General features: G+C 41.3%; 1 protein-coding gene across 2 annotated transcripts; it reads left to right on the forward strand.

Annotated features, from left to right (window-relative positions):
* The first annotated feature begins 48 nt into the window (after positions 1-48).
* mamdc4 (MAM domain containing 4) lies at positions 49-23,758 on the forward strand. 2 transcript variants are annotated; one of them, XM_078955638.1, is made up of 29 exons: positions 49-181; positions 2,058-2,150; positions 2,280-2,432; positions 6,412-6,537; positions 6,664-6,897; positions 7,014-7,139; positions 7,234-7,389; positions 7,469-7,572; positions 9,351-9,506; positions 10,191-10,281; positions 10,388-10,501; positions 11,901-11,993; positions 12,072-12,209; positions 12,291-12,430; positions 13,684-13,792; positions 13,867-13,971; positions 15,353-15,487; positions 15,583-15,710; positions 16,726-16,945; positions 17,022-17,159; positions 17,467-17,594; positions 17,705-17,795; positions 19,823-19,972; positions 20,047-20,172; positions 20,246-20,370; positions 20,765-20,870; positions 21,919-22,100; positions 22,178-22,243; positions 22,940-23,758. In XM_078955638.1, exons 1-29 carry the CDS (start codon positions 127-129, stop codon positions 22,952-22,954), a joined length of 3,603 nt encoding a protein of 1,200 aa, XP_078811764.1. In that variant the 5' UTR covers positions 49-126; the 3' UTR covers positions 22,955-23,758. The 2 variants fall into 2 exon arrangements, with proteins under 2 accessions (XP_078811764.1, XP_078811765.1); XM_078955639.1 differs by having other exon boundaries at positions 22,181-22,243.
* Positions 23,759-26,437: the final 2,679 nt, after the last annotated feature.

Consider the following 26,437-nt stretch of genomic DNA (forward strand, 5'->3'; position numbering starts at 1 on the left):
TTCTAGAGGTTTTATGAGGGGAGATTGTTGCAGTTGCATGCTGGGTACTTTCAAAGTCCGTGTGTTATCTCTGAGAGGAGGGGTCAGTGTCTGAATTCCAACCTTCAGACTGGAAGTAGTTGAAAGATGGTGCGTTCGGGAACCCTCGCTCTTCTGCTGCTGCTGCTGACTCTACAGTTTGGTAAGAGATGTTAAACTCAAAGAATGGTTCGATTCCGGTCCATTTCAGAGCTCTGGTTCATCTTTTTTCTCACACATTGAGTACATTCTCTGTGTGAAGGTTGCTCTAGAGATGTTTCTCTGCCAGCCTGAAAATGATGGAGATTGAGGTTTTTTATGTGCTGATTGGTGATGTGCCAGTGAGCCCCTTTAAACTGTAATAGATTACATAGTACTAGTTAGTGAGAGTAATCCCTTACCTTACTGTATTACTGTGTCAAAACTATATTGCCTTATATACTTAATTTGTAGTTTGAAGTGACTTCCCACTTAAAACCCGGAGAAAAAGAATAGAAAGTGAGAAATGTGTCACATAGCATTTAACATTCTGATGATGGGCGATGTGGTGGATTTATGACTCAGTACTATCGTTTATTCACAAATAACAAATAATCCAACTTCAGTGGATGAAAAATAATTACTTGGTAGTTTCTGTAAAATGGCTGAGACTATTTTTTATTTTAATTAGCCAGTTTGAGTTTTAGAACCAAACTCTTGTTTATATTTTCTTTGAAATGTCTCCATTTGGCATTGTGAGGAAAGCTGATTCATGAGTTTTATACAAAGTTTGGAATTTCTCCACCATTTAGTGATTGCTTTTAATGGATGAAACATTAATATGCATCTTCATTGATGCACCTTAACTCTACTTCAGTTTTCCCTTCACAAATCTTCATATCTCATTTCTTTAATGGACTTTTGTTTTATTTCTAAAAATCATACATTTAGTTTTTGTTTCCTTCACGTTGAAGGACAAATCATGTTCTCAAATCTAATATCTCAAAATCCCAGTTTATTTCTACAGCTTTTTTTTTTGTTTTGTTTTTTTAAGAACAAAGTTGATCTACAAACTGTGTCAGAAATCTCACTTTTCAAATATTTGTTTATAATAAAATAGATTTTGTACAAAATACTGCATTTAATCATAAAGTGAAATTCTACAATTTTGTTCACTGGAACGAATTAAAAATAAAAAAATCCGAATAACTCGCAGTGACATGTGTGCCTGATCTTGTACTCCATAGTTCTTTAATTAATTTATTCTATTAACTTTTATTACTCCCAGCAAGACATATTTAAAAAATACATAATTTTTTTTCCAACTGTGGCCTGGTAAAAGGGAAGACCTTTAGAGACAGAAAAATGAAAGGAGTAACAGGAGACACATAGATAGAACCAATCAGGATGAAACAGCAACAATACAAGACAATCATTTAAAAAAAAGCAATAATTAATGGAATAAAATAAATAAAATCCTAAAACCAGGTTACTGCATATTTCTTTGAAATGCTCATTAAGATTCTGTCTAATAACTGTCTGAATAAGAGTGTGCAGTCTGGGTTTGTTGTAAATGATTCTAGATTCAGGATGCTGCAGACTGAAAGCATGAAGAACCCAATGAGGAGTTTGATTTAGGGTCTGGATGTGAACTAAATCATTTCGCAGACCAGCTGTTGTACACGGGGGATGAAGTGTGCAAAAGCTGGCTAAAATAAAGACCAAGTCCAAGCAGAGTTTTGTCAATTAACAGCAAGAAGTGAATTTTACATCGAGTGAAGAGGGAAGTCCAGTTTGGTAAAGAGTAGAGGGTACAGTGTTGAAACAAGCAACAAAATTAGTATGCATTGTCTTTATTAGTAAGCATTCCCACTACTGCACTGGAAGCATTTCCACTTTTCTAAATAAACACTGATCTGTTTTTTACTGCATGATGAGGAAGGCTGCAGCTCCACAGATGGGCTCTGAGTGTCTCGATCAGCTGTTTGCTCCTCTGTTGATCCTCAAACCTCGAACTGAACACAGTTAGCAGAATGAGAACGGTACGTTTTCCTCATCAGCTGCAGGTTCTCAGGCTCCTCGCTGTCAGGCTGCAGAGGCCAAATGTGACTTTGTGTGCGACTGCTCTGACTGCAGCGATGAGGATGACTGTGGTGAGTCTGCAGAGGCTTTTACTTTGAAATATCATTAAGAAAATGAGGAGGAAGTTCAAGCCTGAAATCTGTTTGTCAATAACTCTGTAAATGTCAGAGAGTTTATCTGTTTCTCCTCACCCTCCCAAGGCCACGGGGGGAAGGACTTTCAGTGTGACTTTGAAGATGCTGGCATGTGTGGATGGAGCGTCCAGTCAGGTGACGGTTACACCTGGGAGAGGCTCCAGGGGGGGCCGTCTGACAGCGGGCCGTTGTCTGACTTCACCACAGGCACAGCCACAGGTACACACAGACTGAGAACGTTCACGCCCTTTGCCCTTTTGGTTCTTCTGGAGCTTCTTCAGCACATTTAGATGTTTCATTCTGGCATCCAAAGGTTCAAATCCTGTTTGTTTTATTCAACTTTTTTGTGCTCACTTAAAACAATGTCTGCACATTTCTGATTCTAAAACTATTCAGACTTTAGGTTATTAAAGCTTGGGAAAAATGATCACTAAGCCTTTTTTAAACCATGTTTTGTCTTTTAATAACTTTTAAAAGACCCCCTCTATTCTTTTAATCATTAAAAAAGACAGAGGCCTATACATCACATACAAAACACACAATTTTTAACATTTTACTATAGCTTTAAATATAGAAAAGTATATGAATACATACACACATAGACCCACTCTGGTATAACTGATGTTTTTAACATGTTCTTGTAGCATTTTTCTGATGATAGCAGACATATATAAAGCAAATTAAGCTCAATATTGCATCTCTGAGTTTAGCTTGATGCAAATTGTTGTAAATCAGGAGCAGATGAAAAAAAATCCTGTTGGAAAAAGATTGTTCTGGTGATGTGGGAAAAATGCTGGGCGGGCCTCAAGCCCCCTGCTCCAAGTTCTCAGGGAGGGGAAGGGGGGTGGGCTTACCCCGCCCCATCAGTCCCGCCAACAACTCAGAGGTGATTTTCTAAGGAACTCCTGCCGCTCTGTGGAAAACACGTCCTAGAAAACAACACAGGTTTTTGGATTTTGCCTAAAATCAATCAATCATTAAAAGACCACTGGGAACACTTTGAAAATGGATCAAAAGATGGTCAGAGTGGGACTTTAAGCTTCCCTTTAGCAAATTTAGCCTTTTTTAAAGCAATTTTATAGACATCTTAATTTTCACATTTTCAGTTCATATGGACATTCAACATATGCTTTTTTCCAAAGCAACAAACGAGAGACAAACATGAATCAAAACTGGGTCGGGGTCACATTTCAAGTTAAGTGCTGTAGGAAACGACATTTGAAGTACAGTGGTAGACAAAATTGTTGGTAGCCCTCAGTTAAAGACAGAAAGTCCACAATGCTCACTGAAATGACTTGAAACGTTTAAAAGTAACAATAAATTAAAATTTGTTAAAAATTAAATAATCCAAATCAGCCATTACTTTTGAGTTGTTGATTAACAGAATTATTTTAAAAAACAAACTAATGAAATATGGCAGGACAAAAGTGATGGTACCTCCATAAAAGACTGAGAACTAATTGTCCAGGGGGTCAAGATGAACTCAGGTATGTCCTTTAATTGACATCACAGCTGTTTTCAAACCCATAATCAATCAGTCTGCCTATTTAAAGGGAGACAAATAGTCATGTTGCTGTTTGGTGAAAAGGTGTGAACCACACTGAACATGGACAACAGAAAGCCAAGGAGAGAATTGTCCCAGGACATTAGAAACTAAATTATAGACAAACATCATAAAGGTAAAGGCTATAAAACCATCTCTAAGCAGCTTGAAGTTCCTGTGACGATAGTGGCACATATTATTCAGATGTTTAAGACCCATGAGACAGTAGCCAACCACCCTGGACGATGGAAGAGGAACATTGATGACAAATTGAGGAGACGGATAGTTGGAACTGTATCCAAAGAGCCCAGAACAACCTCCAAAGACATTAAAGGTGAACTCCTAGATCAAGGTACATCAGTGTCAGATCGCACCATTCGTCGTTGTTTGAGCCAGAGTGGACTTCATGGGAGACGACCAAGGAGGACACCACTGTTGAAAGGAAATCATAAAAAAGCAAGACTTGAATTTGCAAAAATGCATGTTGACAAGCCACAAAGCTTCTGGGAAAATGTCCTTTGGACAGATGAGACCAAACTGGAGCTTTTTGGTAAGGCACATCAGCTCTATGTTGGTAAACTCAAAAACGAAGCATACAACGAAAAGAACAATGTCCCTACTGTGAAACATGGAGGAGGCTCAGTTCTGTTTTGGGGCTGCTTTGCTGCATCTGCCACAGGGTGTCTGGAAGTTGTGCAAGGTAAAATGAAATCTCAAGATCATCAAGGCATTCTGGATAGAAATGTGCTGCCTAGTGTCAGAAAGCTTGGTCTCAGTCTCAGGTTATGGGTCTTCCAACAGGACAACGATCCAAAACACACAGCCAAAAACCCCCAAGAATGGCTCAGAGAAAAGCATTGGACTATTCTGAAGTGGCCTTCTATGAGCCCAGATCTGAATCCCATTGAACATCAGTGGAAGGAGCTGAAACATGCCATTTGGAGAAGACACCTGTCAAACCTGAGACAACTGGAGCAGTTTGCTCATCAGGAGTGGGCCAAAATACCTGTGGACAGGTGCAGAAGGCTCATTGACAAATACAGAAACCGTTTCATTGCAGTGATTGCCTCAAAAGGTTTTGCAACAAAAGATTTAGTTATGGGTACCATCATTTTTGTCCAGCCATATTTCATTAGTTTGTTTTTAAATAATTCTGTTAATCAACAACTCAAAAGTAATGGCTGATTTTGATTATTTAATTTTCAAACTTTTTTAATTTATTGTTACTTTTGAACGTTTCAAGTCATTTCAGTGAGCATTGTAGACTTTCTTTCTTTAACTGAGGGGTATTAATAATTTTGTCCACCACTGTATAAAGGAGGTCAGTTCTGAACATTTGTTTGAATTTTGGGAGTAAGGCGACTTTTGGAGTAAAGATAAAAACATTTCATCACCGATTAACAAACGAGTTAATCCTTTGATTTTTTTTAACAGTGTCCCCAGTGGTCTTTTAATTATGATTATTATGGTCCTTGCAGTCACAGACGGACTTTAGACAATATTGTCAATTACTATTTCTAGATCAAATCCAAAAAACCTGTATCGTTTTCTGGGACATAGTTTCTGCAGAGCGGCACAGGCTCATTAGAAAATCACATCTGAGTTGTGGGCGGGACTTTTGGCGCCGAAGTAAGCCTTAGCTGATATCCCATCATCCTTTTGTTTAAACTCTGTCCTGCTAGCTTACTGCTAGCAATATCAGAGCTATCCAGCCGTCCAGTTCTGATCCAGATTCCAGCTCAGACCAGGAAAACAAAGACGTTCATGGATCTATGTGTCTGACAGTGGATGATCAGAATGGAGCAGAGCAGGGAGACTTTGGCCCGCCCATTTCAGCTGCTACAAAAGAGAACTGTTTCAAACTGCGGTTTTTCATCAGCTTTTGATTCATCCCAGTTTGAATAAAAAAATACTCAGAAATGCAGTTTTAATCTGAATTATTTCTATGTCCTTCATGAATGCCTCAAGAACACTTTCAAAACACCAAAAACACCATTTTAATTGAAGTGGGTCTTTAAAAAGATGTAAACAGACGTAGGACAGGATTAAAAATCAGACATGGCCCTTTTTTTAAACCTTGTTTTTAATTTTACATATTTTTCTCAGTGTTTGTTATCCCAGCAGCTTACGATGTCTAAGATAATCGGATGATGAGCATCTGTTGTGAATGCTATTTTTCACTTCACTATAAAAAGGGAAACAGTAGAAAAGCAAATTGACATAAAGGTCAGCACATGCCCCGGGCGCTAAACAGCTGAGAAGCCATCTCTGAACAAAATAGGGCACCGTGACTGTTTTTCTGTTTCACCTTCCTTAAGGAAAAGAACAAATTTAGATTCAAAGTACCAAAGTGAACGTTGCAGTAAAGAATGTTGCTGTGGCAAACATTGCTTCACAGGAATATAGTTGTATGAATAACAAGGTAGTTGTATAAGCAGTCTATTAAAGAAAGTTGATCTAAAGGAAAAATGTTGTAAAAACACTTTGATAGACAGCTGCTAGTCGCGCTAAGGAAATTCTTTAAAGCTGGATACTGAAACATGGGTGGTCACAGTGTTAGTTACTGAAACATGATTGGAGCAAAGGTGGGACTGATTTTACTGATGACTGAAACTCTCTGGATCCACTGGTTTCTGATTGGTTCTCCTCTTGCAGGCTGGTTCATTGGGGTGAGCGCCGTCACGGCTCAGTCGCCACAAAAGACAGTTCTCATCTCCCCGGAGATGAAGCAGTCTTCACCGACGTGTCGTCTTCGTCTCAGATACTTCCTCTGGGATTCAGGTAGCACCTGTGGCCCATCCTCCCTCCATCTCCAGACTCAAGCGAACAAACAAATATGTTCTTATCTCATCCAACAGCTTCTCTGGCCTCACTGATGTCCAGAGTTAAACTGATTGTTGTCTTAAGGTCACACAGGGCTGGGCTCTGTCCCCCTGTGGGGGTCCGTCCTCCGCCAGGACTCTCAGGAGGCTGTGGTGTGGCGTCCTGAGGCCTCCAGTGTCCGAGCCTGGAGGGAAGACACCATCTACCTGGGACGGATTGCTTCAAGCTTTCAGATCAGGCTTCACTCTGAGCGCTCAGAGGGGCGAGGGGGGGACGTGGCCCTGGACCAGCTGGAGTTCCTTGACTGCGCTTTGCCCCGTGAGCCCCTCAGACTTCAGCTGTTCCTGATCATCATGCAAACATTTGATTACAAAACTGTTGATACGAAGAACTCTGAGGATCATCTGATGTTTTCGTCCTCCTGCCATCGTCAGCTCCCCGTCCTGAGGAGGAGTGTCCTGCAGGGATGCTGACGTGTAAGAACGCCGCCTGTGTGGAGCAGCGGCAGGTCTGTGATGGTAGCGATGACTGCGGCGACGGCACTGATGAAGAGAGCTGTGGTGAGAAACTCCCCGAGCTCCTGCTTCTCAGCTGAACTCGCAGAGAGTTGAGTCGCTGGTAATGTGGTAAGGAACCGTGCACGTTTTTGTCCAGGGGATTTCCGCCGCTGTGACTTTGAGAAGGGGCTGTGCGACTGGGACCTAAGGTCATTATCTTCACTGAAGTGGATCATAACTAACCAAGAGGGGATCTCAACCACCGATCCTCGGAAAGGGCCCGGCAGAGATCAGTCCAAAAACTCTGCGTCAGGTATCCCAGCCCTAACCCTGACCTTCTTTACAACAGCCCTTAGTCAGAAAAAATATGAATGTATTCACAATCATGACAGGCTCCTTCCTGTATGTGACCGTCCCGGATGAGGGTCTGTCCAGCGACTGGGCTGCTTTTCAGAGTCCACCTCTGCAACCAACCAACAGCTCACATCCTTGTAAGGTGAGTCTGAGTCTTCCCACCATTCTAAGGTCTGAGATTCACATTTGGAATCCTTTTTCTGCTGCAGTTCAAAAACTAAATCTCACCAAGAAGTGCAGGAAGTGGTAAAACGGTAGATGGCGCATACTTTCCGGCACATAGCCCTTTTTCTATGCTGCGCTTCACAGTCACAGTCCAATTCACCCATCCACACACACATTCATATACTGATACTCTGTTGCCGTGGCGCCAACCCACAACCACCAGGAGCAATGTGGCATTCAGTGTCTTGCCCAAGGACACTTGGACAAGTGGGTGGTGTCCAAACCAGTGATCTTCCAACCAGAGGTCAACCGTTTTACTTCTGTACCCAGCTGCCCATTCGTAATGCAAAACAATCTACCAGTGCAGCGTGATATATTTTGCCTTTAAGGTTTTATATGAATTTTAAAATGTTTTTTCTGAAAAATTCATGACTGAAAATGGAACATTCTGACCCGTTTAGGGAGTACTCTGCCTTGACCCAACAGTAGCTGGGATAGGCTCCATCAACCTGTGACAGGTGAAATTGACTGGGTGGGTTTTGAAAATGGAAACCAGACATTCTGTCCTAGTGCAGCCTGTTGTCAGCCATAGTCTGCATCACTGTATGCGTTTTAGTAAGCACGTGGCTGTGTTGAGGCCCAGGCTGGTGAAAGTAAAGTGAGATTTTTCTTGAGCCCACTCCTGAATCCAGTCACCTGCCAATTAAAAACTTGCTCTCAATGCACACAACCCTCTAGAGATGTCAAGAATAGAAACAAACAAAACAATTCAGACGTCATCAAAGGATGTGTATACATTTGTTTGAAGTATAAAGTCTGTATTTTTCTTTTCTTTTTTTGACCACCGGCATTTAGGAACAGGAAATAACAGGAAGTATTTGGAAGGTGGTATTAGAGTATTTGTCAGCTGCTTCTAGTGGTCTTTGAAGGAACTGTTGGTGCTCCAGGTTTCAGTCAAATCAGGAAACTGGTGGTGGGGGCTTTCTAAAAATGAAATTAACAACCCGTATAGGCGTTCTGTATCACAATGAAGAAACAGCAAATTAATTTAAATTCATAAGTGTCACAACTGACTCAAGTCAAGGCGCTACACAAAAGGCTCAAAACGTCTAACTGAGAAAATTGAATCTGATTATTATCATTCAATTTTCTCCAGACCTTTCCGTTAAAGCCAAATGATCCAATTGACCAACAGATGAAAACAATTTTTTTTTAATGTCATTCATCCTAACTAAGAAGCAAAGGGTGACAGTTCAGAGAAAAACTCTCTAAAGGGAAGATTAGGAAGAAACCTCATGCAGACCCAGAGTCAGTAAGGGCAACTTTCCGCCATGACCAGTCTGAGTAGACAGGAATAAGATGGACCAACGGAGCAAGACATCAAACATCTCCCCACCTGTCATTTTTCCTATTGAATTATTCTCAAATGATCTTTTTAAACAGTTCTTTAGGTTCTATATTTTCTCTATGATAATCATTGGATTGGACTACATTTTTTTAGATATCTAATCTGGGAGCTACTATCAGTGAAATGGAAAACATTATGGTGGCATAACAGCATCTTGCCTTTTGGCAAGCTTTCAAAAATTATTGACACTTAACAGAAAGTTTTTATTTTTGAGTTGCAGAGGTTGTAAAGAGATTTATTTCACTTTAGAAATGGATCAGCTAAGATAACGTTTTTTATCACATACAAACTGTTGAGAGTTTGCAGATGAAAACCTTGACTCCCTGTACATTTCTGTCTGTGTGTAGATGGTGATGTACACTCACCAGTTTGGGCCGAGGTCCGGGGGTTTGACGGTGATGGTGACGGAGCGTTCCATCATCCCTGTGTGGGAGAGGGCTGGCTCTCTTGGTGATCTGTGGGTGAAGGCTGAGGTGGAGATTGTGTGCAACACAACTTTCCAAGTAAGTCTTTTCAGGAAAAAGAGTCAAATACAGTAAAATAAATAAATAAATAAATCAAAGTGTTTGAAAATGATAATGTGTTTGTTTTGTATCCTTAAAATGTGTTATCTGGGAGGCAAGTAGGTCCTAAAATGAGAAATGATAACCCTGACAGTCTGTAAAATATCACCTTTCCTCTGAACATACTGATTTTTTACAGAAATGACTTGGACTGAACATAAATTCTTTGAACCTTGCAGATCCTTGCAGATCAGATTAGATTTAGTTTAGTCATTGATTCATTTACTTTTGTTGTAGTTGTTGTTTTTCAATTTTAAATTGTTTTTTGTTCCTGAACAGTTGTTTGTTTTTGTTTTTGGTGTGAACTTCATTAGTTATTTCTGTATTTTGAAAAAATTTGTAATGTTTTTTTTTACAGTTTACATGTTTTGCAGACCGCATGTTTTTTACACTTTTGCAGCTGTATTTATTTAATATTTATTTCTTTATTTAATAAGAATCTCATTTTTGATAATATTTTTTCATAATAATTTTAGTAATATTTTTAATTATCTAATATAAATGTAATTTGTGATGTCCTTTATTGATGTTATATTATATAGATTATTTCTGAATGTCGTGTTGCTGCCACAGATAAATGAAATTTCCCCATTGTGGGATTAATAAAGTCATCTATCTATCTAGATCCTGATAATGGCAGCAATTCGAGACTTTGACTATGGAGGTATTGCCGTTGACAGCATCACGTTGTCTCCTGAATGCCGCCTGTCTTCAGGTATGCCCTTGATCTGAAGCAGACACGCAACGCCACTCATGCAAAAGGCAAGACATCCTGACCCGATCAGAGTGATGCGAGCTCCTCACATTCATTTTTCAAACAGAAAACAACTCCCTGGAAGGGTTCCCCAAACCCCCCAAGCACCCGTGCACCGAGCCGGAGAAGATATGTGATTTTCACGCAGACTGTGCAGAAGCCGAGGACGAGGCCAAGTGTGGTGAGTGTTTATCTGTTCACCAGACAACCGACAGGTCTGCCAAGCAGGAACTGCAGAGTGGACCAAGAACAGTTATTCTGAATCGTTTACATCAGAAATGAGCTTTCGTTATACCATGTGACTCTGGTGAAAATGGGGCTTTTGGTGTTTTGTTTTTTTTTTAATTATATATTTATTATTTTTAAACATATCAACAGGACAGGACAAAACAAAACAAAACAGGCCCACGGATACAGAAATTATATCATATTATATGTGCTGGAGTCATGACCATCAAAAAGAAAGATCAAACAACAGTAGAGCCGTTATTGTACATACGTGTTTGAGGTCAGAATACAAATGCTCTTTTAATAATTGTGGAAATGTCTAATCCAACATACAACAAGAAAGGTTCCCATATCTTTTCAAAAACATTTTTATGATGTAGCTGACAAGTTAAGTAGTCGAGAGACATGTAACTAAAAACAGTTTTTTGCCATTGTGCTTTAGAGGGGATTTTATCAGAGATCCAGTTTATAAGGATACACTTTCTAGCACAAAAAAAAAAGACATGATCTTGTGGCGTTTTTCATATGTAAAGAAAAATTAAGAATATTTAGCTTAAAATTCCAATTTTCTCCCTGCTCTGAGAGCTCAGCAATGTGGAGGGAAAGTGGGGGTGGGGTTGCTCCACGCCAACAGTCATGCTCAGAGGTGAATTTCTAATAAATATCTACCAATCTGCAGAAACTATGTCTTAGAAAGCAACACAGGTTTTTTGATTTAGGCTAAAAAACAACATAATCATAACTAAAAGACCACTGGGATTGCTTTGAAAAATAGATCAATAGGTGATCATTTTGGGACTAGAAGCACAGTTTAGATGCAGGATGTGGTAAATTGTCGAAGCAATGCAAAACTCGTAAATCTTGCTCCAGGCTTTTTCTTTCACAGCTCCATTCTGATTTATGAAAGACTTGGTGTCATAGAATTCCTACTGGGCACAAACCGCAATTATTAATTTCTCCTCCATGATCAATTTTCAAATGGTTATGTGTATTAAAGCAGACGCCACCCATACATCACTACCAAACCCGAGTCCTTGACGGGTCATCCTTCAAGTGGCTGAACTTTTGACGCGCGTGCAATGGTCGTGCGATTTGCACACAGAGCTCGGAAACTGACTTAAAAACTTGTGTACCAATGTGTGAACGTGAGAGTTTTGAAAACACTCGTTAACATAGACTGTTCTGTCAAGTGGCTGCTTGAACCCCCATCTTCGAGCCTGGTGTGAAATATACCATCAGACTGGGTTAATTAAGACTTCCAGCTTATTCTTGGCAAACAGGATAAAAGCTTTGAAAAATATTAAATTGGTGTCTTGCGTTTTATCTTGTGTCTCATGAAAAGCTCTTTGCAGGTGACTTCTTGTACGCTGAAGGCAGCTCAGGCTGGACTGACACTAGCGTTGGGAGTCAGCGTTGGGAACTCCATAAAAATTCCACCTCTAACGGTAAAAAGACTGTCATTTAGGATCAGTTCATCCCATATAACAATGAACAGACTGTTGATGTAAGTTCTGGTCTCTCAGAGGACTACCTGTGCGTAATCGAGGCTGCTGGTCAGCAGCTCACTGAGGCGCAGATGCGAACGCCCCTCCTTGGCCCCTCTGGTCCCGTCTGCAACATCAGCTTTGATTATTCCCTCACTGGGAGCGCCGATCACATTGGTGAAAAAAGATGCCACACGTTTAAAGAGGTGTGCTTTTTGGAACCAAATTATTGACACTTTAATTCTGTCTGTGCTGCAGGTGAGCTGTCACTCAGGGTGATAGACAGCCTGCTGGGCGTCGGACCCAAAATGTGGGAGTCTGGTGGGAAGACTGGATCTGAGGAAGAAGCATGGCGGCACGCCAATGTTCTCATCGGTGTGAGGAAAGATCGCTTCCAGGTTGGTCTTGCAGCTTTAGTGCCCAAAACCTTTGGTCTCTGTGAAAAGGAGAGGAAAAAATGTCTGTGTGCTATAAAGATCCCAAACATAGAACTTAAACTGTGTTGGAACTATTTCTTGTAGGATTTGCTGTGATCAACAAATGTTCCTTGCACTATTGCTCATAGGTCTGAAATGACTGAAATGAGGATTTAGCAAAAGCTACGACTTACTATGACAAAGAAAGTTCAGGAGGAGAGCAGAAAGATCCCAAATGTAAAAGTAAATTATTTTTGATAAAATTACAGACATTAGTTACAGTACACTGCACTTGCTACTTACATTTTACAAATGTGAGAATATTATTTTATCTCCACACAATATTTATGAGAGGAATATAATCTGATGTTGTAGACAAGTCTTGGTTTAAACAATGAAGAGGACTCTTGGCGCTGCAGGCTGACAGGACAAGTTGCAGCAGGAAAGTCATTGCTAAGACTGCAGAATGAGACAAAGAGGAAACAGTGACTGGAAACTGCAGACTGGAGGGAGGAGTCATCGATGGATGAATCTAAATTTGAAATCTTTGGTTCTCAGATTCTTTACACACCATAACAAAATGGAAAGCATGGCTCCAAGGTGTGTAGCTTTATCTGTCAGACAAGGAGGGGTGTGTGTAATGGGATGGTTTGGATTCAGGGTCTTGTTTAAAGTGGGAGTCACTGTCAATAAACACATTTCCACAGCGTTTAATTCTCTCTGGTTTGAGTCTAATTGGTCTGCTTCATCCAACAAGACCAGGATTTTAGAACATACCGTAAATCTAGACTCAAAGGTCAAAGAACAAGATGGTAATCTTTGGAACATGGGAAGCCCAGCACAGTCTCCAGACTTGGACCTGATTGGTTTGATTGGTTTGAACTGGACAAAGGAATAAAACCAACAAGAACCAAACATTTATGAGAACCTCAAAGGAAACAAGGGAAAAACTCACTGAAATTTTTTTACTGTAGAAATGATGCCATGACTGTGACCAGCTGTTTAAAAAGTGGGGACTTTGATTTATTATAGGTTTAGAAAACATTAAATTTAATTGATTATAGGATTTTCTTTTGAACCACCATTTGTTTATGTTCATGTTTTCCTTCATGTCGGAGTAAAAGAAGACATTACACTGCATACTTTTCAATAAAAAACGTAAACTTTTGTCGAGAACTCTATCCAAAACTGCATGATGGTTCTGGTTCTGTTCCTGATCCAAATTCCTTTTTCAGATGGTGTTTGAAGCTCGTGCTGTGGAGCTGCACCCTCACGGACAGATCCGGGTGAAAAACATTCACTTCGCAGACTGCCACGCCAGCTACTTTCCACTGACTGACACCGGTGAGGCTGCGGTGTGTGCGGGGCGTCTTAGGTCTTCCTTCCAACATCTCAGCATTTAATTTTGTCTTGGACAGGAATTTCCTGTAACTTTGACTCCGACTTGTGTGGGTGGTACCAGGACAACAGCGATAACTTTGACTGGAGTGCGCTCAGTGAGGACGACCACACCACAGGACACGGTAAGTGTTTTGGGGACATGTTTGTTTTTTGGACTTAGCTTTGGGATGGCATCCACCTTTTTCCAGCTGGTTTTACATTTGGAAATAAACTGGTTTGATTAAGGTCTTAATTGATTGAGTTAAATCTATAAAAAATAAGCAAATGAGGGTAACACAAACACAAAAATACAAAATAAAAATTGCTTTAATTTTATTCTTTAACCCTTGTGTTATCCTAGCCATATTCACATTGGGAGTTGGGTCATCTAGACCCACTAGACAGTGCTCTGAACCTTTTTTCTTCAATGATTTGTGATCTTCACTGGTGTCCATGGATTACATGAAATCTTCTTCTCCTTTATCCACCTTTGTCATGGTAGGGAGAACATGTCAATGTAAGGATCGGGTCATCTGGACCCCATAGGACAGCATGAGGGATAAAGCAAAGATAGTTTCACTATATAGCAAACCCCCAGCTCTACTCTAACCTCTTTATTGATAAATGATAACAGCCTGTGTGGAAGAATTCAGATGATATATTGCTTCATGTTTCCTGCAAACACACAGTAGGTCATAGGTCCAGACGCCCCAGTCCCCCCTGTCTTTTGCAGCATTCCTTTTGCAGTGTGTGCAGAATGCACTGAGTATTCAAAAATAATAGACCATTATCCTTCAACTTCTTGACACCATTTTTTCCTTTTGTACCCTTAAACCCCGTTTAACTCTCCATCCAAAACTCTCATCTCTTTCCGCTCAATGAAAAAAAAGGTACTGTTAAAAAAAAGTTACTGTATTCCAATGTAATTAATAAAAATAGAAATTTGCCTCAAATTCAGAAGGGGTTTATACAAATATACACCATGTGTGTGAGAAGGACAAATTACACAGGACAAATAAAAAAACAAGCTACTGAATAGAACTATCTAGAAAACAATTTTAATATTGATCACCAGTTAAAGCTGATATAACACTTTATTGGTCCTGGAGAGATCCCCAATTCCAGTGGTATTTCACAAAAATCCACAATCAACTTTAATTTATATAAAATGGTTTAATGGTCATCTCCTGTAGAAATGTGGTAAAAACAATTCATTACTCACTTTAGTCATTAGAGCCTACTTTCTTTAATTCCTTGAAGCATCTGAAGTGAACTTGTTCCAGATGCTGAGAAGGTTCTGTTACCTACGTATACTCAGTGCTTCAACAGAAACTGTAAAAGATCTGAACAATGTTGTGGTCCCAAACCCAAAAAAAAGAATTGAAAATTGGCTGAATGTTTTCACACGAAGGCTGAAGAATTTTAAGAATCTGAGAGTCTGGAACCAGAGCTGCGAAGTTGATAATGAGCGATGGTGTGACTTTGAGACAGTCATGTTGGGTTTTTTTCTCTGCTGAGGTTCAGGCCGAAGCCTTGCTGTGGACATGTGGAGTCCCCTTCTGCGCGGAGCATTCGGGCGTTTGATTTCATTTCCACAGGTTCCAGGACCGTCAAATTCCTGCCTGTCCTTTTTCTACAAACTCTACGGCCCCAACACAGGTGACCCCCACTGACATGATCATGGATGATAATGGAGAAGAAAACTGACTTCAGCGATGCGATGTTGATCGCTCTGGTGTTCCTCCTCCTCCTAGGAGCTTTGACTGTGAAGGTCACAGATCTGAGTGGGCATGAATCTGTCCTGTGGACCCGGAGTGGAGCGCATGGGAACATGTGGCATGAAGCCCACTGCCCTGTCCCCCACCAGCTCACAAACTTTCAGGTAAGGAAGAACTGCAGCATCAGGGAAGCTGTAGCAGACGACAGCAGAAAGAAAGTCTTTAAGCATTTGTTTTTATGTTTGTTTGTTTGTTTAAGATCCCCATCAGTCTTTACCAATGTAAAGACCGATCTTCTGCTCTTCTAAAAATACATACATTATCACAAGAGTTTGGAATAATAGTGGTTAGTAACTGTGAAAACAAGTTGAGGGGTCTGTGTCCAGATTTTGTGTACCAACAGAATCAGACTGCACTCAAGTTTGTCACTGACTTTCATCCACAACAGACTTTGATGTGTCCAGTTATTTGGTCCTTTAGTCTTACAGCCCTTTTCTGCACCATCTGATGTTTGTGATGGTCTTTTTTAGCTGCACTTGACCAGACAACAGGACAATGGTCCAAGTAACATAAGACTAAAGAACCAAGCTTTGTGTTTGTGTTGACATCTGATAATTAGCATGGCATTTAATTTTTGAAATGTTCCCGATTATTTTCTTCTTATATTTGCCACAAAGTTACATTTATAAGTGGTCTATGACATTGTTTGATCTAGTGTTTTACCCAACAGTTTAACATCTTTAACTTTTATTGACCGATTCTCAAGCAAAATAGGCATTTTTTGATTTTCTTTGAAAGAATGCTTTGAGCCCAAAAACATACACTTGGTTCTCAGAACATTCAGTTTTACCTTGTTTTTTATCACCTATTCAGAAATGCACATTAGCTCCTGTTGCAGCATTTTACAGACCTGAACTAAGCTGGAAGAGGTTACTGATTTATTTGTATCATCTGCATATATAATCATGGAAGCTATGGGTTTAGGAGATATCATATCACAAAAATATGTATAGCAATGGGCCAAGACAGCTCCCTGTGGAATTCCACATTTAAGGGTAACATTGGTAACACACTGGTATACAGTCACACAATGTTTTTATTAGCTGTTTGTGAAGTTGTGGTCTTGTGGTTGTATTATCTGAGTACGATTGCAAAACCGATGTCTGTTCTTCTGGACAGCTGGTGTTTGAGGCGGTGCGCTCTGGCTTTGACGGCCGCGTGGCCATTGATGACGTGGCGTTGGTGGACGGTCCGTGTAACATTCCCAGGATGTGCTCCTTTGAAGGAGATCGCTGTGGCTACAGCAGCTCCAGTGGGGGGATCTGGGTCCACCGAAGCGGTCAGAGCAGCACCGCTGTCACCGGACCTGAAACCGACCACACTCTGCAGACTGATCAGGGTCAGACAAGGGTCCCATCCGAGCCCAGAAATTCCACTACATGTAGGACACTGTTGATTGTTGGCTGTTTCCCCAGGCTTCTACATGATGGTGAACACAGACGCCAGTGCCCTTCCTCGTGGGAAGGCTGCGGTGCTCACCTCCCTTGTTCGTGCAAAAACCACAAAGAAAGAGTGTTTGAGCTTCTGGTACCATATGGGTGGAGAGAATCCAGGTGAGGATTTGAGCACAAAGAAATTGGGGATACAATCAATTTAGCTTATCTAAAGCCTGATGGGCTTTCATATAAAAAAATACAACTGAAAAAGAAAAAAGTAAAACAGCAAAAAATGAACTAATTGAGGATTATTGTAATACATTCCGTATTACTGATTATTATTCCTCCTTCTGATGCTCGGTGACTTGGTGATGTTGGCTCAGGTTGATGCTTGACTCTATTTTGCTACTGTTTGATCCAGAACCTTTCAGGAATCAAGGTTCTGTTATCTGTTCAGTTTTGGTCAAACACATTTTCTTTGCAGGGTCTCTCACCGTGTACATGAAGCCAGCAAATGGGAAGAGGCTGAAGATCTTCTCTGCAAGCCTGAATCAAGGAGACCTCTGGCGCCACGGAAGAGGAAATATCTTCAGCGACCTGATGGAGTGGCAGGTACAGGGAGGAGCCCAACTACAACACAATCTTGAGCCCCATCAGAGGCTTTGGGTAGAAATGTTAGCTGTGCTTCACAGTCCTGTCTGTAAGTGAAATCTGCTCCTCAGCTGGAGTTTGAGGTGATCGGAGCCGGAGGCAGAGACACGCATGTCGCGATTGATGACGTCCACATCTCTCTTTACCCTTGTGAAGATCAAGGTTTGTAAAGAAAATCCAGCAAAAATAAAAAATATTGTTCCACCTTCCAATAAAAGCAGAGGCCACACTTTCTACACTGAACTTTTTCAGCCTCTGCATCATTTTGCTTGTTAGCACGTAATCATTTTTCACTCTTACAGATTGATGTATTAGTCTGCTAAAAACCTTTTTACACATGTATGATCATAAAGCCATTTTGTGTGGGAATGTATAACCTAGAGAAAGGCCTCGTGGGAAATGTAGTGTTTTTTGCATTCTAACACAATCATCCTATTATGTTCTTTTGATTTTTGTCAATTTTATGGTTTCTGACTTATAGTCCATTTTATGCTTATTAAAATGGGAAAGGCAGATTCATTTAAGTGTTAGGGCTCAAGCTGGGAGGCACTGGATTCCATTTTTAGACTCTGTGGTGTGATTAGACTGTGAACTCGAACCCATTACGGTGCAGACACCCTACCAGCAGGCCTCTGAGCCTATCTACACCTTTTCAAACTTAAATGTTTAGTCAGTTTGCACATTTTCAGCTTGTTTCACAAATTTTTGAGGCTCTATATTTTTTAAAGCTGCATGATTTTTGTTGTGATTTTGGGATTGTTCGTACCGTTTATCCGTATCATCTCCCAGTTTTTCCAACAATTTGAGACTTTTTTCAGTTAATTTAGTTTCTGCTATTCACCAACTGACATCAGGTTTTTGTGTTTGCATCTTCTTTTCAATTGTTTTTGTGTTCAATTTCATCAGTTAAATAATAGTTTTTAAAACATTTTATCAGTGTGTCCTGCTGCCATACTTCCTTCAGTGTTTTGTGCTAACGCAAACAGGGCAATGCGTTAGCACTACTCTCTTTGGCATAAACTTTGACTACATTTTCATAACTGGGTATCAAAACATTCCAAACCATATTGGCGTCTCACTGCTTACCCGTGATAATGGAACTTGTTCTTATCCAGAAACAAAGCCAAGAATAGAGTTCAAGACATAGTTGTTTGTGATTTCCTCTACGCAGATGATGCTGCTCTTTGTGCATCCTTGGCAAATCAGCTACAGGAACTCTTAGATGCGTTTTCAGCAGGATGCAGTAAATTTAGTCTCATAAGTCTTAAGAAAACAGTTGTGTTGTAAGTGACTGGTGACCGTAGCTTTTCAGTGAACAACACAATTCAATTCGATTCAAGTTTATCTGTATAGCCCAAAATCACAACAGCAGTCGTCTCAACGGGCTTTGCACCGGTAATTGTAATGTAAACATAAAATCAAAAGGATCATGAATAACTACACAGAATTCAATAGGAAAACCTCTGTCATCCCTGTTGAAACTTGACTAAGATGTCCACAGGATGCCCAAAAGTCGCCTTCCTCGCTGCGTTGTCCACAGTGTCCTAAAAAAAGATGCCAAACAACCAATTGGTGTTGACCCTGCTTGAGGTTTAACGATGTTTTGAAGAGAGATATGAAGGACCTTCTAGTAGATCTAGCTACATGGAGCAACAGAGGCAGATGAATACCAGCCTAATGAATGGTATCAACGTTGAGGCAAACCTTAAGATTGAAAAAACAGCTTGGCTGTCCACCTACTGATGTCTAACCTCCTGGTATAGTCAGATATGACTGATGCCGATGCCATTTTACTATCTTTCTGGATCTTCTTTGACACTGAATACAGTCTTTAAAGACGTCTGGGTTCTCTTTAATTGAACCTGTTTGTTTATGATTACTGAATATTTGAAGGAGCAGTTTTTGTTTCAAAGCTTTGTGATAAGCTGGACTTATCAGTCTTTTCAGTAGTCCACACATTGCAAATGTATGAATGAATTCAGGCCTTTTTTTGTGGTCCAGTTAATTTTTTACAACAAATCTAAAACTAAATGACTTAACTTTTCACTAAAATGAGATTACCCGTATTTCTTTTAAAAAAATACACCTTAAAACCTTATAATAGTCTTTTTGCTTATTATTACAAATAAAACTGCCTTTTCTAAAAAGCATCCTTCTTTGACCGTTAATTTGTGTTTGGGTCGCCTCAGAGTCGGTGTGCAGCATGGAGAGAGGGATGTGCATATGGAGCAACACCCAGAACATCCAACAGGATAAGCTGGACTGGGAGCTGACCAATCAGGAGGCAGAGAAGCACTTTCCCGTCCCGGCTGAAGACCACACTCTGGGCACGGAGAAAGGTGAAGGTCGAAGACCACCAGCAGCAGCTCACACCATCGCCACTTTCTAATTGGGTGCGTTCTCTTTGTGCAAGGTCACTTCCTCTTTCTTCCAAGCAGCAATAGGACGGCAGCCAATCAGAATGCCTGGTTGCTGAGCCCCCACTTGCCCCCCACCAAAGGCACTTGTTTAAGATTCTGGGCCTACAAACCGCAGTCATGTAAGCAGAAGTGCAGTTAGTGAGCCACTGTTTTGTCCCAGTGTAATGCTTCTGTTGTTGTGCTGTGCGGCAGCGGACTGCCAGCTGAAGGTCTGGACTCTGACTGGGCGTGGCCTCAATGAGCTGCTGGTGCCGAGTGACCTGGGCGGCCCGTGGAAACGCTTTGATGCCAATATCATATCCACTGAGGAGTACCAGGTGAGACAGGGTTTCTGGAGCTCACTGCCTCTCTGTCTGTCCTCATTGCCTGTCCGTCTGTCTGTTCTCACTGCCTGTCTGCCTGTCTGTCTGTCTGTCTGTCTGTCTGTCCTTACTGCTTTTCTGTCTGTCCTCACTGCTTTTCTGTCTGTCCTCATTGCCTGTCCGTCTGTCTGTTCTCACTGCCTGTCTGTCTGTCTGTCTGTCTGTCTGTCTGTCTGTCTGTCTGTCCTCACTGCCTGTCCCTCTCTGTTGTCACTGTCTGTCTGTCTGTCCTCATTGTCTGTCTCTTCTCATTGCTTTTCTGTCTGTCCTCATTGCCAGTCCGTCTGTCTGTCCTCATTGTCTGTCTGTTCTCATTGCCTGTCTGTCTGTCCTCACTGCCTGTCTGCAGATTGTCTTTGAGGGACTGAAAGGCTCAGCAGGGCTGCTGGCTCTGGATGACATCCATTTGACTGTTGGGGTCAGCTGTGAGGGAAAGGACGATGGTTCATCTGCAGGTGAGAGAATGTCTAACCTCACCTGGATGTTTTCACTTGGTGCTCTGCAGGATTTTCACGAGTCATTTAATCCCTTCTGTAGTTTATTTACACCATTCAATGAAACTGAATCAGCTTCACATAGATGGACCAATAAAGGTTCAGCGAGAAAGTGCTTCTTTTTAAAACCTTTTAAACTCAAAATTTCAAGCACAGGCGCCACATGCAAAAACAGATGATTATTAAAACGAAGTGTATTGTCGTCGCTCTCTGCGTCCATGAAAGCGCCACGAAGGAACGACACAAAATCCTTTCTAAAGTCTTTGTCACAGGTGCTCTTAAGGGGGGAAATGGTCTGTCTGTGTACGAAAAAGACATTGTTTTATAAGACACTAAATCGCTGATCTTAATATTATGAAGCCTCAATGCTAACCGCGGCAACACCATGCTATCTATCTCTGCAAAGGTTCAAATGGAATTCTCTTTTTCCAAAATGGCAAATTAGATGTTGAACTGAGAGCGTTTTTTTGTCAGAAGATTCCTAAGCCCCTGTTTTAGCAGTAAAATATGTCCCACACAAGGGGTCTTCAGCTCTTCTCTGTTTGCTGTTGATTAAGATAGGGGACAAAAAAGCACTTTTTCTTGTATATTCATCTTAATAGTAACTATAATATAACCACAACGTAAATACAAATCAGTGTCTTATTTTTCTAAAAGGTGAAGTATAGATTTTGGGATTTCTATTGGGTCGGTGTTACTTTTCTACTTACATCTTTGCTCTACATTTACATTTCAAAATGAAAAGCTTTTTATTTTTCTTTGACCAGAGAGCCACAGTGAGAGGTAAAACAGCCACATGTGGCTCCACAGCTTGCAGGTCGAACTGCCAACAACAGTGTTTCTCCGACTCCTGCAGCTCCACAACTTTCCCAAAGTCAAAGGGGCTGAAGAAGACCTCTGTATCTTCATCGCATCACCCACAGTTTATGAGTGATGGATGCAGACCTCTGCTCTTGAACATCAAGGCCAGAGGTGGATCTTGTTCTCACAGTGAAGGTTTTTCCTGCAGGTCCAGACAATGCAGGAGGGATTGCAGCAGCTGTGATTGTGGTGCTGGTGCTCATAGGCACGCTGGTCGCTCTGATCGTTTTCTACATGAGAACCAGGAGAAGAGCCGATGGTCTGTCGGAGTCTCTGCCCACAGGACCAACCACTGGCTTCAGCAATGTCGTGTACGACCAAGAGGAACCGGTGAGTGGACCTGTTCCAGCACTGGAAAAGATTCAAAGTGACTCACAGGCTGAGGTTAAACGTCCTTTGTTCTTAAGCAGGACCGTGTGACTATTCCTCCTGCACAAAACCATCCCATGGCAGCCGGCTTCAACCACATTGTTGTGAGTTTCCTGTTCAAATAAATTTTGTTCATTTGAGGCTCCAAAGTTATGCCGCCTTCAACCACGAGGGGGCAGTAAAAGTTTAAAAAAAAAAACATCCGGAGAGGCTGATGGGAGAAAACTGAGTTTGAATTTTTCTGCTATTGTTATTGCAGAAAAACATTCAGACTCTTGGACTTTCTTCTTTTTTGTCCTTTGTGCATATTTTGTTGATTTAGACTCCCTCGTGCGTTCTGCTGTCTGCTTCTGTGATATGCAAACATCCACCGCCTTCAGGAAATGTCTGCTTGGACTTTTCTTTTATGGGTTTTGAAACATCAATCTGTTTTTAAATCTTTGAAAATGAAATTAAAAAAAGGGTTTGAAATTTTCAAAAAATTCCTTCCTTTTCTGAAAGAGTTTGGGAATTTCTTTAGCTAATTTGGGGCTCAATCATTTAACTTGACAGCTTTTTATAGTTGTGTACATTCATACCTCAGGATCCTGACGGACCTGTTTCATCTGTCAGCACTCATCCAATCAAATACTCACCAAAACGCACCATTACTGCTAATTTAAGACACTAACTGTAACATTTCAAGCAGCTGGGTTTGTACATTTGACTTTTAGGTGTTTGTATTTTTTTTAATATGAGGTTGGTGGGCTTTAATTTTAAAAAGGTTTCATTCCTAAAAAAGTCCTTCCTTTTGCCTGCAGGTGGAGGAGCCTTAGGAGGCGCGGTGGGCGAAGGCGGACGGTTCTGCCACCCAAAGGGGACTCTGCGACAGGGAGGTGACATCACAGCGGAAGAACTGCTTGTGTCACCACGATGCAGCGCTCACAAACATGAACACAGAAACAAATGACTGATGCGGAGGAAAGGATGGAGGGATGTCAGAGAAAAACAGGCTCATGAGTGGTCAATCAGCAGACTGACAAATAATCAAGATTATCATTTACTGTCCAGAGGAGCAGGAATTGGCTCATAAATGAGGGACTCTGGGAAAAGAAGCACGTACTGTAGATGTTGATTTAAGTCTTGGCTTGGAGGTGATAAAGTTGTTAACTAACACTACAGTTCTTTCAGAGACAGAGGTATGTGTTGAATGATGAGTTCTGGGGTGCAGTTTGTCAGAAGCGTCCATCACTCACCATCAGCTCCATCAGGTCAGAGTCGATCATGAACCGACGATCAACTGATTCTTCTCAGTTTTTGGAAGTGTGCTCTCCTCCTGATGACCTACATCTTCTGAACTAAATTACATTCTGCTTTACCAACAAATAAAGATCATTAACTAGAGAAGTAGTAGGTAAACAGAGTCACCTGGATTTGGTTTGTCTTTTATTATAGCAGCTCTTTTCCAAGAAGCTTTCTCCATCCTGGCTGAAAACCAGTGGTACTAAAGCTGCCAGAGAGAGGAGGTTTTTAAAGACCCATTTCAATGAAAACTGTTTTTTTTTTTTTGTGTTTTTAACATGTTCTTGTGGCATTTTTCTCATAACGGAGGACAAACATAAAGAAAATTAAGCTCAAAACTGCGTTTCTGAATAGTTATTTGTTCAAATTGTTGTGAATAGGGAGCAGATGAAAAAGTGCAGTTTGAAAAAAGCTCATAAATGCCATGTACAAACTACAGTCAGCGGGTCACAGTCTCTCTGCTCCGCTCCATTCTGATGCATCCACTTGCAGACAAATAGATTCATATATGTCTTTGTTTAAGACATGACCTCTCATTCTGTTGGTTTGGAGGTTAACAGGCTGACAAAAGCTCAGAGTGGTTTGGGGGGATTCTTAGCATTTTTGGCATCTTTGGGTAAAAGGGGGATGGTTGTTAGCACTCTGAGGTCCTGTCAGCTCCCCCATTTCCTGTACATGAGAACTGGACTGAGCGAGTGACGTCACCCATAGAAAATGATTCCAGCTTCAACCAAATTAAGTCAATCCAGTTCCCCTTTTTTGTGTGTAATGGACATGTTGGTGCCAGATGATGATAAGCAGTGATTGGTCCTTATTGGTCTGAGTCAAGGTTTCCATGCAACAACTCTCACCAATCAGGAGTGAGCTTGTTGGAAGGAAACACCCCTGCCGCTAGAAACCGGGCGCAGGAGATTCTGTCAATCAAACGCCTCAAACATTTGATTTGAGACCACATAATTTTATTGGGGCATCTGATTGGTCAATTTATAACTTAAATAACTTTCACTGATGAAAAAATATCAGAAGGATTATTAAGAACATGTGAAAAAGGTATCAGATTAAGAACGGTTATTCTGACCAATAGAATGACTGAGTAACAGCTGTTTATTAAGTCTGTAGGACTTTGGTTTCTTGGGGCCAGCTGGTCACTCAGTCCAGTTCTGATATACAGTCAATATTTGCTTCTCTGGTTGACACAAGTTTGTTGGATTTCAAGAGAGCCAACAAACACAAGAACACAAAGCTGTGGTTTGAGGAAGTCTGAGTGAAGTCTGGATCTCAGTCACCTGATGGTTTCACCGTGAAAGAAGCAAAAGACAAACCTTCACTTTATAGAAGAGGTGAGCATAACGTACCTCAAAGGACACGTCTACAAAAACAAAGAATAGCCCAGCTCCAGCTGACTACTTTTTCTTTCAATGTAATCTACCTGGATGAATGAGAGTCCACAGACATTTAGAAGAGAGTCACTCATAAACTGTGGGTGATGCGATGAAGATACAGTGGTCTTCTTCAGCCCCAGCTTCAGCTGGGTTTTGGTCACTGAGAATCCGCCTGAAGGACTCTTTGAGTGTTGATGCGGACCCCCGGGTCACACAGAAGGAAAGGAGTTTTGAGAAGGTTAACTTCTAAAATCCAAAACAAGCTTTGAAAGACGACCGATTATGAGTTGCGACAGATTAGGATGAGAACAGATGAAGGCAGGACCTGGATCAATGACATTATGGGTTTTTAGCTGTAAACTGCAGTGTCAGCGATAAAATCAAAACAATCAAAAGAGACTGGTGTGTCAGCGCTTCACATCTTTAATAAATCTGTGCGAAAAATTAAAGACCATGAAGCTGAGTACGTTCTCGCTCATGACGTCATCATGCACTTAGCAACGCTCCGTCTCTACGGCAACATCCTCTGATGTCGCCCCGCAGTGAGGAGGACAGTAGACCATCATTGAGTCTGATGAAGGTCTGAAGGATGGAGGTGACCCAGCAGTCCGGACCGCTTCAGTAGACGCTGTGGGGTGCGCCACGTGGAGACCATCTCCATCCGCGCGTTTGGATCCTGGGCGCGGATACCTGGAACAGCACAGTGCCCTCCAACTCCCTCGCGCGCGGCTGGATGGACCCCGCCGTGCTCATCTTCCTCCTCTACGTGATGATCGCTCACGAGCTCGTCTGCGGCTTCATGCAGCGCCGGAGGTATGGCAAGCCGAAAGGATGAGAAATCGCCAGGGAAAGTGGCGGAACCCTTGTGCTATCCTAGGCACTTTAACATTGGGAGTTGGGTCATCTAGACCCACTAGACAGTGCGCTGAACCTTTTTTCTTCAATGATTTGTGATCTTCACTGGTGACCATGGATTACATGAAATCTTTCCACCTTTATCCACCTTTGTCATGGTAGGGAGAACACGTCAATGCGAGGGTGGGGTCATCTGAGATAGAACAAGGGTTAAGGAACTCCAAAACGCCGCTTTTTAAAGTGACATTTTACTACGTTCAAACCGCGTCTCCAAAACGCTGTATATATATTTTAAATCACGCGTCTCAAATGCCATTCCAGGGCGTTCAAAAAAAGCGTTTTTAACGTCACATATACAGGTGTCAAAAATGCCTTGGTGCCGATGGAGATTGTCAGTCATCTGGAATAATAGCCCGATGGTTTAATGCAACTGTACCTTGTAGTTATTCTCATCCTTGTTACGAGAAACGAAACAATTGTTTCAGCGTTCACTGGTGGTGCAGTGTAGAGGTGTGTCTGGCGATACGATACGTATCCCGATATGCGCCCCACGATACGATACGTATCCCGATATAGACCGCAACACATTTTCTCTCTCTCTCTCTTTTTTTTTTCCAAACATGACTTCATATTGAATTTCAATATGTCTTCCATTGTAATAAAATTGTCAAATTCTATTGATTTAATGATCACAATGTTAAGCACTGCAGCTGTATCTCATGTATAAGTGGCTTTAACCGAGGCAAATTCATAGTGCTTTTATTTTGGTAACTCAAAATA

The sequence above is a fragment of the Oryzias latipes genome, chromosome 12, assembly GCF_053564925.1.
Source record: "Oryzias latipes strain Hd-rR chromosome 12, Olatipes_Hd-rR_3.1".
Lineage (NCBI taxonomy): Eukaryota > Metazoa > Chordata > Actinopteri > Beloniformes > Adrianichthyidae > Oryzias > Oryzias latipes.

Excerpts from the sequence above, each read along its gene's own strand:
- mamdc4 (XM_078955638.1), top strand. The coding sequence starts at position 127 with ATGGTGCGTTCGGGAACCCTCGCTCTTCTGCTGCTGCTGCTGACTCTA. Across the intron at positions 6,538-6,663 it reads ATACTTCCTCTGGGATTCAG|GTCACACAGGGCTGGGCTCT; the intron begins GTAGCACCTGTG and ends TGTTGTCTTAAG. Across the intron at positions 13,972-15,352 it reads CGACCACACCACAGGACACG|GCCGAAGCCTTGCTGTGGAC; the intron begins GTAAGTGTTTTG and ends GCTGAGGTTCAG.